The sequence below is a fragment of the Erinaceus europaeus genome, chromosome 14 (genome assembly GCF_950295315.1).
Source record: "Erinaceus europaeus chromosome 14, mEriEur2.1, whole genome shotgun sequence".
Lineage (NCBI taxonomy): Eukaryota > Metazoa > Chordata > Mammalia > Eulipotyphla > Erinaceidae > Erinaceus > Erinaceus europaeus.
In genome coordinates, this window is record NC_080175.1 from 67,128,880 (window position 1) to 67,142,599 (window position 13,720).

General features: G+C 44.2%; 1 protein-coding gene across 4 annotated transcripts in view; it reads right to left on the minus strand.

Annotated features, from left to right (window-relative positions):
• Positions 1 to 13,720, minus strand: part of PLD1 (phospholipase D1) — a 200,588-nt gene that overhangs the window by 30,870 nt on the left and 155,998 nt on the right. For all 4 annotated transcript variants that reach the window (XR_009544734.1, XM_060171956.1, XM_060171955.1 and 1 more), the window contains one exon: positions 3,001 to 3,114. Coding sequence is in view for 3 of the 4 variants with exons in the window: in XM_060171956.1 (XP_060027939.1) it covers positions 3,001 to 3,114 (114 nt within the window). In the remaining variant the exon portion in view is untranslated. The remainder of the gene's footprint in view (positions 1 to 3,000; positions 3,115 to 13,720) is intronic.

Here is a 13,720-nt window from a genome sequence, read left to right on the forward strand (position 1 = left end):
TGGTGGTGGAAAAGGAGCTAAGTTGGGGTGAGAGTGTTTTGCAGATACCTATCATGGGAAGATGAAAAATTATACACATGTACTATAAACCATTTAGCCCTCCTATAAAACGATAAAAGAAAGAAAGTGAGAAATGTAATGTCAATAGTTGACTCTGCTAATGATTTTACTCCTCAAGACACTTATAATAGCTGATAAATTTCTAAAGACTGGAAAAGTAAAAAAAAAAAAAAAGTCTATGCTCCATCTGCTTGCTCTCTGGAAGTAATTAAAAATACAGTTACACTCGGGAACTGCTGATATTATCAAAGATGATGCCAGCAAATAGAGATGTTCTTGCATAATAAAAGGTTATAGCTCTGGTTGCTGAACAAAAGCCAAGCATGCTATTGCGCTCAGCTGGTTCAAACCCAAGAGAATAGTCACAGAAAATAATTACAATTGACAACAGTCCAAAAATAATATTGAAATGGAAAATGAAGTGGCCTAAATCCAATAAAACATTGTGTCAGTGCCTTAAATACTTGCAATGCTTTGTTTGTCATGTCGTAAACCAGGTCATATTAGAAATGAGACAATCTTCAAGTGTACAGACCAACACACAATTAAAACCACTCTCACATTTCTTGCAGTGATGGTAGCATTACTGCAAAGCGGGTGGGGGAATCTCTTTACTGGAAGCTGTAGCAGACAGACACAGGCTTGACAAGTTGGAAAAAAGGAAAATTAAAAAAAGAAGAAGAAGAAGGCAATTCAGGAAGCTGGGCGGTGTCACACCTGGCTGAGCACACATATTACCATGAGCAAGTACCCAGGTTTGAGACCCCACTCCCTGCCTGCAGGGACCTGTACTATAAACTATTAATCCCCTAATAAAGTGAAGAAGAGGAAGAGGAAAAGGAATAGGAAGAGGAAGGGAAGGAGGAGGAGCAAAAGAATGAGGTGAAGGAGAAGGACGTGGAGGAACAGGATGAGGAGGGGGGAACCCCAAGTTCTGCTGTCTCTCAGGTGACAGAACTCATCACTGAGAGTTGGGACTCATCCCAAGCTGTCCACTTCCCTATCCCCTCTCATTTTTTTCCCTTGCTAAGTAACCCAGGAAGGATGGCTAGGGGTGCCTTCCCATCATTCCTGCACCCTCTCCATTCCACCCTAGAGCCTCTCAACACTCCCTAATGCTCCAGCTGAGACCCCCAAAGGCCTTTGTGAGTGAACATGGAACTGCTCTTCTTTTGACTATCAAGCACCATAACATGGTCTCTGGAAGTTTAGCGAAGATCCTGTAGAGAAAACAGCTGAAACCCCAGGAGGCAGGAAGAGCTTTTGGTCCTTGTTTACCTGCGGACATGACTGTTACTGCAGAGATGGGGGACTGGATGTGCTGCCAAGAGAATCGTAGCTCAACATGTGCAAATCCTATAGGTTCAGCAATTTTTCCTTTACTTGCATCAAAGACTGTGGAAAGTTCTTTATATATATATATATTTTTTTTCCCTTTTGCCGCCCTTGTTTTTCATTATTGTTGTAGCTATTATTGTTGTTACAGATGTTGTTGTTGTTGGATAGGACAGAGAGAAATGGAAAGAGGAAGGGAAGACAGAGAGGGGGTGAGAAAGACAGATACCTGCAGACCTGCTTCACCGCCTGTGAAGCAACTCCCCTGCAGGTGGGGAGCAAGGGGCTTGAACCTGGATCCTTACTCTGATCCTTGCGCTTTGCTCCACCTGCGCTTAACCTGTTGCAGCACTACTGCCCGACTCCCAACTGTGGAAAGTTCTACAACTACTGGGTACTTTATGGAGAATTGTTTGTTTTTTTCCCCTAATGATTTACTTTTTTGAGTCAAACCATTTTGTATAATCATTTTCATTGCTTCTGTGACTTTTTCATTCAGATTAAGAGAGACAGAGAGAGACAGAGACCACAGCACCAGCGTTTACTTCTATGCCCTAGCACCCTCCCCATGTGGTCCTGGCACTCAAAAGTTCTCACTATGGCAAAACACACTGCCTACCTGGTGAGCTAGCTCTCTCTCTCTCTCTCTCTCTCTCTCCCTAGCCTGTTAAAGATAATTTAACATCCATAATATATGTATATGCACACTTCATTTAAATTAATACATATAATGCGTGCAAAGATATGGCCAGGGAAATGTCAAGACCTCACCGGTAAATTGCTCCTTTGTGTCACATGCACTGGAATGGGGCTCTGGCTTCTGTTTTATGAAACAGATTTAAAAAAAATCTTAAAAATGCATATTGTATACATAGAGATATGTGTGCTGGATGAAGAGTACAAAAAAGTGACTAGTATTTTAGTATCTTCTTTTCTATAGGTCATTGTCAGGATGCCACTAGGCCCCGATGGCTTTTTCAGATAGAAACAGAGAGGTAGATAGAGAGTGGAATAGTCCGCAGCACCAAAGCTTCATCCACTGTGGTGGGGACTGGGCATGAACCTGGCTCATACACAGCAGGGCAGCACACTGTCCAGGTGAGCTATCTTACCAGCTCTGTATCTGGTTTATCCACTCGCCATGTCACTGTCCTTCATGACTTTGGGTTTTCTTTTTTCCTATTTTATTTGATAGAACAGAGAGAAATTGGGGCCAGGCAGTGGCACACATGGTTAAGCACACACATCACCCACCAGAGAGAAACTGAGAGGAAGGGAAGATAGAGAGGGAGAGAGACACCTGCAGACTTGCTTCCTCCCTGTAGGTGGGGAGCGGGGCTTGAACCCAGGTCCTTGCACATGGTAATGTGAGTGCTTAACCAGGTGCACCACCGCCCGGCCCCTCATTCCTGAGCTCAGGATCCATCTGAATTTTATCCATTAGGAGACAAGCCAACATTGAGTCATAAGGTAAAGCATCTGTCTGCTCAACACTCCTCTTGAGTGGACATGGAGAAAGAGGCACTCCAGCCAACTCCTCTCCCCTATCAAGAGCAGGACCAGCTGAAAATGCAAAGCCCAAGAACAGCTGGAGAGTTCTGGCACCTGTAGTTGAAGTGCATTATTGCCTGCAGAGCATTTCCTCCACCGGTCGAAATGTCTCCTTCAAATCCTGGCAGAAGCGGAATCACCACATACACCCGGTATCGCTGGTTCTCCCTGTGAACAACAGAGGTATCGAGTCAGCATAGAAGACAAAGGATCAACAGCTATTTGGAATAACAGCAAGGCTGTGTGCATGGTTCCCGAGAGCAAGATGTGGGCTTCTAGCTTCCCTGTTTCATGTCTAGGCTCAGTGGGGCTTTGGGCCTAGAGGACAGAAGCTGTTATTCTAATCTGTCCTGCTTTATCTCTTACTGCCTGTCAGACACCAAGTTGCAGACACTACTATGATTCCATTCCGACTTCCCAGATGACCTCACCAGTGTATACTGAAGTCTCATCTCTCTAGAGCCCTACCCCACTAGGGAAAGAGAGAGACAGGCTGGGAGTATGGATCCACCTGCCAACACCCACGTCCAATGGAGAAGCAATTACAGAAGCCAGATCTTCTACCTTCTGCACCCCAAAAAGAACCTTGGTCCATACTCCCAGAAAAGGATAAAGAATAGGGAAGCTTCCAATGGAGGAGATGGGACATGGAGCTCTGGTGGTGGGAACTGTATGGAATTGTGCCCCTGTTATCTTACAGTTTTGTTAATTGTAATTAAACCACTATTTAAAGAGGAGGAGGAGGAGGAGGAGGTAGAGGAAGAGGAAAAAGAGAAGGAGCAAGTGGAGGAGGAGGAAGAGGAGGAGAAGAAGAAGGACCACCACCACTAGCAGCTGTTATCTTGGTAATTGCTGAAAATCTGCTGGAAAATGAGCTGAGCTTGGCAGTCAAGTGAGAATCATAGCATCTCTCTAGGGCACAATCTTTCCTAGAGTAAAAGTGACTGTGAGAAAGAACTGTTTATCTTTATAAAGGGGTGTGTGTGTTGGGGGGGTGGTGGCTGTAATAACTACTTATACCAGAGCCTGTGTGTGTGGCAAAGCAGCTGCACTGTCCAGGGGAGCTGGAATCTTACCATTTTGTAGAACAATGTAGAACTATATATATATTTCGTTTTCTTCTAACCAATCACATTTATTCCAACTTAACATAATACTGCTCTCCAGGCCATCAGAGCTGGCTCCGGGCACCTCTGACTGCCCCAGAGCATCTCAGGGAGGGTGGGAGGCAAAGTTCAAGGAAGCCTATGGCTGGAAGGACAGAGTGGAGGCCTGTACACTCCACTGCCAGAGGAAGTTGGAGGAGGGTGTTGCAATGACAGTGATTAATCACTAGATGGCAAACACAGTTTGGGTGGATGGGTGGGGGGGGAATCATGAAAAACAGTTTACTGTAAAAAACCAAACAGCAAAACAAAGGCTGGGCTGTGGCACACCCGGTTGAGCACACCGGAACACGCACCTGGGTTCAAGCCCCTGCTTCCCACCTGCAGTGGTGAACCTTCTCAAGGGTGAAGCAGTGCTGCAGATGTTTCTTTGTTTCTCTCCCTATGTCTCCCTTCTCAGTTTCTCTTTGCCTCTATCCAATAAACAAATCATAAAAACATTTTAAACTGTCACAGGTCTCTGCCCAGCAAAGGTAAGAGGTTCAGATCCCTAGAGTTACTAAATGGAATAATAGAAAAAACCAGAAGGGATCGCCCAGCTATTTCTCCCATCATCAGTAATCTAGATATGCCAAAACTTTAGTTGAACAATTCATTTGACCTTGGTGGCTTCTTCTAGAACCTTCTGTAAACACCCCCCCCCCACATACACACACATGTACCAGGCCCACACTCTAGGAAAGAAGAACATCCTTTCCTACTGAGGAAGGTCACCTCATTTGCCCTCTGATCCGGAAGGATCTTTACCAACAGAGAGAGACACACCCAGCTAAAATTTAGGTTCCTTTTGGGGACCAAGTGGCCCTGTTTCTCCCTGTCAGCACTGGTTTGCCTCTGTTTTTTCTGCTTTACACAGTAGTGATATACAAACCTGTTGTTTAGGCTACGGAAAAAGCTCATTTGAATTATAGGACACATGTCCCTGTATTTCTGTCTTTCTGAGCATCCATCAGAGGATCCTTGTTCACAGCATGCACTAGTGTGACTGGCTTTGCTAACCTCAGGGACATACAGGGTATTATTCTGGGAGGAAGGGGTTAGATTAGAAAAATGAGTGTTTCACAAAGCAGAACTTGGACTGGATTTGGTGTATTGCACCAAAGTAAAGGACTCTGGGGTTAGGGGAGGGAGTGTTCTGGTCCTAGAACATGATGGTGGTGGTGGTGGGGTTCAGAGTGTTATGTGGAAAACTGAGAAATGCTACATATGTACCAACTATTATATTTTACTGTTGACTGTTAACTACTAATCCCCCCAATAAGGGAAAAAGAAAAATATGTGTTTCAGGGAAGCTTCTAGTAGACAAGAGTTTAAGCCATTTAAATTAAAATACACTTAAAACACATAAAATACAGACCATGTAAAAATTAGCCATTTCAGTGATTTGTTAAAGTGTGCTATTCAGTGACACTAATTATACTTACATGTTGTGAAACCGTAACTATATCTATTTCTAAAACTTTTTCACTGACCCAAACAGAAACTGCTAACTGAGCAAAAAAAAAAAAAAAAAAAAAAAAAAAAAACCCTATTTCCCTTCCTGGCAACCCCCACTAACCTGTAACCTAACTTTTGCTTCTACAAACTTGTCCCTATTACCCAGATTTATTTTTTTTAATATTTATTTATTTATTTGTTTATTCCCTTTTGTTGTCCTTGTTGTTTCATTGTTGTAGTTATTACTCATTAATAAGGACACATGTCATTGTTGTTGGATAGGACAGAGAGAAATGGAGAGAGGAGGGGAAGAGAGACACCTGCAGACCTGCTTCACCACCTGTGAAGCAGCTCCCCTGCAGGTGGGGAGCTGGGGGCTCGAACAGAGATCCCTTAAGCCAATCCTTGCGCTTTGCGCCACATGCGCTTAACACGCTGCGCTACAGTCCAACTCCCCCAGATTTCTTTTTATCTAAGTGGAATTCTACAGTAGCTCTCCCTTTTGTGACAGGTTGATTTCACTTAGCACAACGGTCTTCAAGGTTCATCCAAACTATAGCCTAAGTCAGAATTTCTTATAATACTTCGTTGGAGGTAAACAAAGCATTTTGTTCATCTCGTTAGTTTTTCATGGGCATATGGCTGTTTCTCCTCTGAGCACTGACACTCTGTCTGAGCACCCATGTTTTAGTTTATGATCTTAGATGCTCGATAAACCCTCCTGGGCACCAAGCCATCAGACAAGCAATCGCTTCATCCCTTTAGTTCTGAGGAATCTTTATCAAATTGTATTCTGTGGCTTTCTGTTAAAACTCAATTCTTATTTCTAAACTCACTTACTCTTACACTGGTAAGATATGTAATAGCTAAAAATCGGGGGGATGGCTGGTGGGCGGGCAGTGGCACACTTGGCTGAGCATACATGTTACAGTGCTCAAAGATCCGGGTTCGAGTCCCTGGTCCCCACCTGCAGGGGGAAAGCTTCATGAGTGGTAAAGCCGGGCTGCAGGTCTCTCTTTGTCTCTCTCTTTTTCTCTATCTCCCCCTTCCTTTTTGATTTCTGGCTGTTTCTACCCAATAAATAAAGATAATTTTAAAAAAATAGCTAAAAATTGGAAATAAATGCCCAACAGTCGATAGACTACTACATTATATCATCCTCACTCTGTGGACAGAACATTTTGCAATCTACAGAAAACTGAGTACTGTGATTACTTCTCCCCAGCGGGCTACTCCTGGAGCTGAATTCAATTGCCCCCTGGGTAAAACAATGATTTGAGATGACTGTAACCCTGGATGGCTGTGAATTCATTTCTTGTGGCTTATTACAAAAGCTCTGCATCAAATGTTTAAACTCCCCTCACTCCATGACCATGACTGGAGAGAAGCGGGCTATGCTTCTAGTGTGCTGGTCTCAGAAAGGAGCCAGGGCACCAGGGTGCCAACATGTTGGGAAGTGAGACAGAGGTTCTAGGGACTGAGGCTGGAGAGCCCGCAGGGGTGAGTGCTCTCATGAGCTAGTACTCCAGCCAGGCTGATTGATCTGTATGGAGAGGAACTGTTCCCAGGGGTACTGAGCGTCCTAGGACTGGGCCTGTCACTTCTCGGGGTTTGCAACAAAGCCCAGAACCCACTGGTCCTGCAAAGCACAGAGCAGCTAAGGACCGAATAAGTTCTCCAGCAAAATTTTCCCTATGTGGAGACATTCACTGGGCTTCAGGACTCTCATTTATAAATGGGGGTGAGGGGACAGTCGGTTATAATCCTGGCTCGCCCCCCAGCAATGCTATCCCTCCACAGGGCTGGCTGCATCTCACACGAGGCTCTCTCTAGATTAGGACACTTCACGCAGTGTGCATTGTACACGTATGTATGCAATTGTTTGCACAGGCTGACTTGAACAACAGCAAGCCTTTACAGGTCTAAATGTTCAAGGTGAGCTCAGTGTGTTGAATTCAAGCGTCACTCTGGCAGCCTTGCCCCTCGGTGACCCCAAATCAGAGGCTACTGAGGGAAACAAGGGTTAACTTTTAAAAGACAAAAAGCAAGGGTTAACTTCTTAGTTAAAGCAAAGGGCAGTTATGGGTCATCTTTCCCTTCCTCCCAGCATAAACAGTGCTTTCAATTGCTGTCACCCAAGTGGCCTTAGTCTGTGGCCTGAGAATCTATTCCTTCTGTCCAAGAGTCTGCTGATAACCCAAACAAGTCGTACTCTTTGTATACACAAAAGAAAAAGTAATCTGTTAAGCTTGTTGCTATGAGTTACTAGGGGAAGGTTGATAACTGTATAAAAAGGCCAGTGCCATTGCACTCGGGGTCCAGGTTTTTGTGGACCCGAATCAGGCTAGGTCTGCTTCCTGCATAGAAGGCTCAGTGTGTCCCAGCTCTCTGACTGAGAGACCTTGGGGTAAGCTGTTTCCACTATGACCCAGCAGGGCACATGCTCAGACTCAGTGTGCCTGTTGGCTTAGCCTTGAGCCTTGCGCTAGCCTTCCTGCTCCTGTGGTGTGTGTGTGTGTGTGTGTGTGTGTGTGTGTGTGTGTGTGTGTGTATGTGTGTGTGTGTGTGTGTGTGTGTGTGTGTGTGTGTGTGTATGGGGGGGGGGGCTAAGCTGTCATTTCTCCCCTTGGGGACTTCTCCTCCAGAAAGTTGAGAATGTCTGGGGGCTGACCCACAGGAGGAAATGCAAAGCCAGCCATCCCTGGGGCTTCATGCCAGTGCTTGGTGCTCTTTGCATTATAATTGCAGCTTAGAGCTCTTTAAGACAGCACTTCTGAAGTGTCCTCAGTGGATCTTGTCAGTTTGGGATGAAAATTATTGGATCTAGCAACTGCAGGAGGCAGAGTTCTCCCTTGAATTTCAGACATTTTTTATCTATCAAACAATTTACTTATAAGTAAGAGGGATATTTGATTTTGAAATTTTAAAATAGAGTGCCTCTCAAAGACTTCCAGGAGGCTTAACATCAGAACACTTCCTCTGGAATGAGGGAAACTTTGTAGCTTCCTGGTGGAGAGCTCAGTGCAGGGGGCAATGACAAGGTCCCAGTGTGATTGCTACCCATCATCAGTAACTAAGCTGGTCACATTTCCTGGTCATCTGGCCCCACCTGCCCTGTCTGTGGAATGGGGGTGATTGTGTAGCCACTTCATAAGGCTAAGGTGACCGCTCAATGCAGTACTAAAACACCTCACGTATGGAGACAAAAAGATTGCTTTGTAAAAAGGAAAAAAAAAAAGACTGCTTTACAATATTGTTACTCAGCTAACAAATAGTGACTCCAGAGAGAAAGCATGCATACTTCCTGATAATAATAAGACACATAAAGTCCCTAAAATTAAAACAAGAAGCCTGCGAGGTGTGCAGTGGATAAAATGTTGGACTTCGAAACATGAGGTACTGAGTTCGATCCCTAGCACTCTATATGCCAGAGTGATGCTCTGTTTTTTTTTTCTCTCTCTCTTTCCCTCTCCCCCCTTCACTAATAAATCTCTACAGAGATTTAATCATGTTCCTAGACTTTTCACAGTCTGACCAAGCCGCAGTGGCAGAAATCCAAAACAAGCTTTCCTTTCCCAGCTGCAGTCATCAGATAATTGAAGACAAGGCACATTAAACAACTCTGATTAAAACATTTCTGTTGCTAAAATAAATGTGAAGTCTAAAATAGCTGGCCTGAGTGTTGTGCTTTGCTCCTGTTCAAATGTAAAGTGAACTAGCATTTTCCAGATGATATGTCGCTCTGAAATCGCACTGGTCACTTCTTACATAAACTGGAGCTTTATGGTTTCAAATTGCTTTTGCAACCATGTAGGGCAGATGATATGATCTGTTTTGTTGATAGAAAAAGAAAACCAGGGGAGCCGGGCAAAGCACAGCAGGTTAAGCGCACGTGGCGCAAAGCACAAGGACCAGCTTAAGGATCTAGGTTCAAGCCCCCGGCTCCCCACCTGCAGGGGAGTTGTTTCACAGGCAGTGAAGCAGGTCTGCAGGTGTCTGTCTTTCTCTCTCCCTCTCTGTCTTGCCCTCCTCTCTCTATTTCTCTCTGTCCTATCCAACAACAATGATGTCAGTAACAACAATAATAACTACAACAATAAAACAAGGGCAACAAATGGGAACAAATAAATAAACATTAAAACAGAAAGAAAGAAAAAGAAAACCAGGGGGCCAGGCAGTGGCACACCTGGTTAAGTGCATACATTACAGTGCGCAAGGGCCCAGGTTCAAGCCCCTAGTTCCCACCTGCAGGGGGATGCTTCACAAGTGATGAAGCAGGGCTTCAGGTGTCTATTTCTTTTCCTCTCTACCTTCTCCTCCCTTCTCAATTTCTCCCTGTCTCTATCCAATAATAAATAGAATAATTTTAAAATGAACCAAAGAAAAAGAAAACCATGTAAAAAAGGCCAACAGCTATACTCAAAAGGTTACAAACCTACAGGGAACTAGGGAATGGCAAGATAGCTCAGTAGGACAGAGCACTGGTTTGCCATATGGGTGACCCAGGTTCAAGACCAGCCCCCATTTCACTGAAGGAAGTTTAGACACTGTCTTTGTTAGAAATGTGTGACAGAGATGAGAGCTCCATAGCTCCTCCCAGATTTTAGCACCAAATTTTAGAAAGATGAGATACAAAATGAGACAAGTAGAGTTGGGTATATAGACCAAGGAAAGTTTTAAAGTAGTGGCCAGGGGAGAGTTTGAGAAGTCCAGCTAGAAGGTGTGTGGAGAGGAGCTTAGGACCACCAGCTGGGATTGGAGAGAACCCAGCTTGGGGGTTGGGGACTGAGAAGCTGAATATGGGACAGGCTGGTGGGCCTTACATATAGTGTACTGGTTATTTCTGGCAGGGGTACAAGATTTATGACCCATTTAGAGATGTTTCTGATTGGATGTGTCTGGTGCAGGCAAGAGTAAATCTTCCTCCATGGGTGAGGGGTCTGCTCATTCTCCCCTTCACTCTGGTTCAGCAAGATAAATTTTTTTCTATGAAAGTAGAGGGTCAGGTCTCAGCTCATTCTCCCCTTCACTCTGGTTCAGCAAGATAAATTTTTTTCTATGAAAGTAGAGGGTCAGGTCTCAGCATATTTCCTTCATTGTCTCCCCCATCCCACTCCCTCAGTTTCTATCTCAAAAAGCTACCCTGGAACAATGAGGTATGGGGAAGGGGGGAGGGAGAGTGAGTGAGCTAGGGGGAGGGGGTAACAGTCTCATGATATGATTCCCAAATCATTTCAAATTCCTCAGAATATGCCCAGTACCCTGTAGTGCTGAGCAGATTGCAAACATACTCTAGCACAGTTCCGCTGCTATAAGGAACATGCAGAGTTTGAACAACTTCCAGAACTATGTATTTTTCAGTGATGTTTAGTACTAAAATATTTGTCTTTTTTTTTTTTTTCAGCATGCTTCACCTCAGACTGTGTACAGCGACGTCAGGCATGGAATGCCAACCCTTCACCCTCATCACTCGGGTGAGACCTTTCCTTTCATGGTATTCTCTAATTCCATTTCAGGAGGTTCACTTCCTAACAAAGTCCCAAAACTTAGATATAGGCCAGGTCTTGTGAGATAGAGCGTATGTTCACATGTATCCATAAATTAGGGCAAAATATTTACCTGAAAGCAAAATTATGCAACAGTCTGCAGTGAGTCATTATCAAGTTCATAATGAAATAGTGTCCACTTAGACTTAGATACCCTCCTCACCTACTTCCTATTACAGTTCTCTCACCTACTCCAAAGCTAACCTTAGCAAAGCAAGGACTGCAAAAGCTGAATAAGGGCAAGAGACTGGCATACTTTAATGATGACTCTTGAGTCACTATCAGGCCATTCCACCAGCTGGGGCCCTAATCGGGGAGTCCTGAAATTCCCAAACAGACATGATGGGCCTAGAACTCAAATAAATCCCTCTCTCCATTGTTACCAGTCATTTCTATCAGGAACAACAAAATAGACCCCTTTGTGGGCCCCCATAGGACCTTGCCCTCAACTTGAATCAACAATGGTAGAGAATGGACAACATACTCTATACTACACCTGAGGAAGATGGTTCGATATTGGGGCAGCATGGAATGTTTCTACTCATGAAGACAGAATGTGAGCTCAGATCTAGAGGGATGCAGAGGTCACACAAGCTGCTAAGCTAATTATGGGTCCCAGATCACATCAAATCGATGGGGTTTATAGTCAACAATATTTATATCCCTTTCCCATATTAGGAAGCTACTCTCTTCCCTGATCCAGCTTTCTGGTCCTTTTCCAGCCATGACGTCATCTCCCCAGAAAATAACTTGGATCCACCCGCATACCAGATTTCAGGCTCAGGCAAAAATCAATCAATCAATCAATCAATAAAATAAAATAAATATATAAGTGTTAAGTCAATTGCTTATCTTCATTGCATGCAACAATTTGGTGGTGATGATTATGCTAACTGCACTTTCTCACTTTTCTGATTTTTATCAAAGGAATGGTTTGAAAATATGCAGAAGCAAACATGGTTTATCCTCAGAAACCAATCGCTCTTACTCAGTCATGATAAAATGCAGCTGACTTTAGACTCTGGATTGTGATTTCTTCCTGATCTCCAGCTAGATTTAAGTTGCCTAAAGCAGGCTGCAGTTAGCTTGGGAACTGGTCTTTGTCTTTTACTTTTTTATCAAAAGTATATCTTTTGTTTTATGCAAAGATTCCCAGTTATTGTAAGTTCATTGTCAGATGAAGAACGTTCTGAGGCTTTAGGTCATGAACGACATCATGGAGGCTTTGCAAACGCCTGTTTTCTGTAAAGAATTATGGTTGTTGAGAAGGGAATAGGAGAGTAGGGGGAAGTAAGGGAAGCAGAGAAATCACTCCAGGGCAGAAGAAAACAAGGCTCAGCTCAGCTGAGGGGGCCCTTAAAAAAACAAAAAACCACACACAAAAAACTGGTTTCACAGGTGGGCGGGGCCTGGGCGAGAGCTTTTCCTTGATTGGCTGAACACTGACAGTCACTTCCCTCCTCTGCCTTCTGCTGCTTTCTATTTTTTCTCCAATAGCCCAAATTAGACTTGTTGCTAGGCGCTTGGCTTAACAAGAGATTTCTGAGTTCTCCTGGAGCACAGATCAGGGAAGGGAAGGAAGGAAAATGGGGGGAAGCTTGTGGATGGCACTTTGACGTCCATCATGAAAAGGTTGGGGCAGGCAGGGGTGGGGGTAGTGGTGGTCCCCACAGGCAGACCTACAAGATACTTCTCTTAAAGCTCTTTTTGCATGCCCTAAGAATATAGACTCACAGAGCTGAACACATGGAATTATGTTTTAGAGCTGCAATGAACACAGGTGAACAATAATGTGGAGAAATAGAGAAGGGAAATACCTAAGACAGGTTTCCAGGGTCTTGGCTGGTAGCTCTCCTGGTAGAGCACATACATTGCCAAACACAGTGACCTGGGTTCCAGCCCTGGGTCTGTCTGCAGGGGAGAAGATTCACGAATGGTGGAGCTGTGTCTCTCCTGTTGTCTGCCTCTTTCCCCTGTATCTCTCTGTCTTGTGCCCTCTTTTTAAAAATTTTTTATTTATAAAATAGAAATTTTGGCAAGACCATAGGGTAAGAGGGGTACATTGCCACACAATTCCCACCCCCAGAGCTCCATATTTCATCCCCTCCCTTGATAGCTTCCCTATTCTTTATCCAACTGGGAATATGGACCCAGGATCATTGTAGGGTGCAGAAGGTGGAAGGTCTGGCTTCTATAATTGCTTCTCCACTGAACATGAGCATTGGCAGGTGGATCCATACTTCCAGCCTGTCTCTGTCTTTCCCTTGTGGGGCAGAGCTCTGGGGAGGCGGGGCTCCAGGATACATGGTGCACCCTCTATTTAAAAAAAATGGCCACCTGGAGAAGAAGAGTCATACAGGCACTGAGCCCCAGAAATAGTCCTGGTGGCAATCAACCAATCAATCAATCAATCAAATCTGTTAAAAGTGTGAATGTGAACTAAACTTGAGATTTTGAGATAGGATTGTTGAAGCAAGTGAGACAGCTGAGAGAGCTAAATGACACACAGTTAATTTGAAATTCTACGGACTCATCTCCACTTTTCTGCAAAGTAAGCTGAGAATAGTTAATCTTTTCTGTGATCACTGATCTTTCAGGAGAGATTCAGCCTGCAGCAGATGCTAC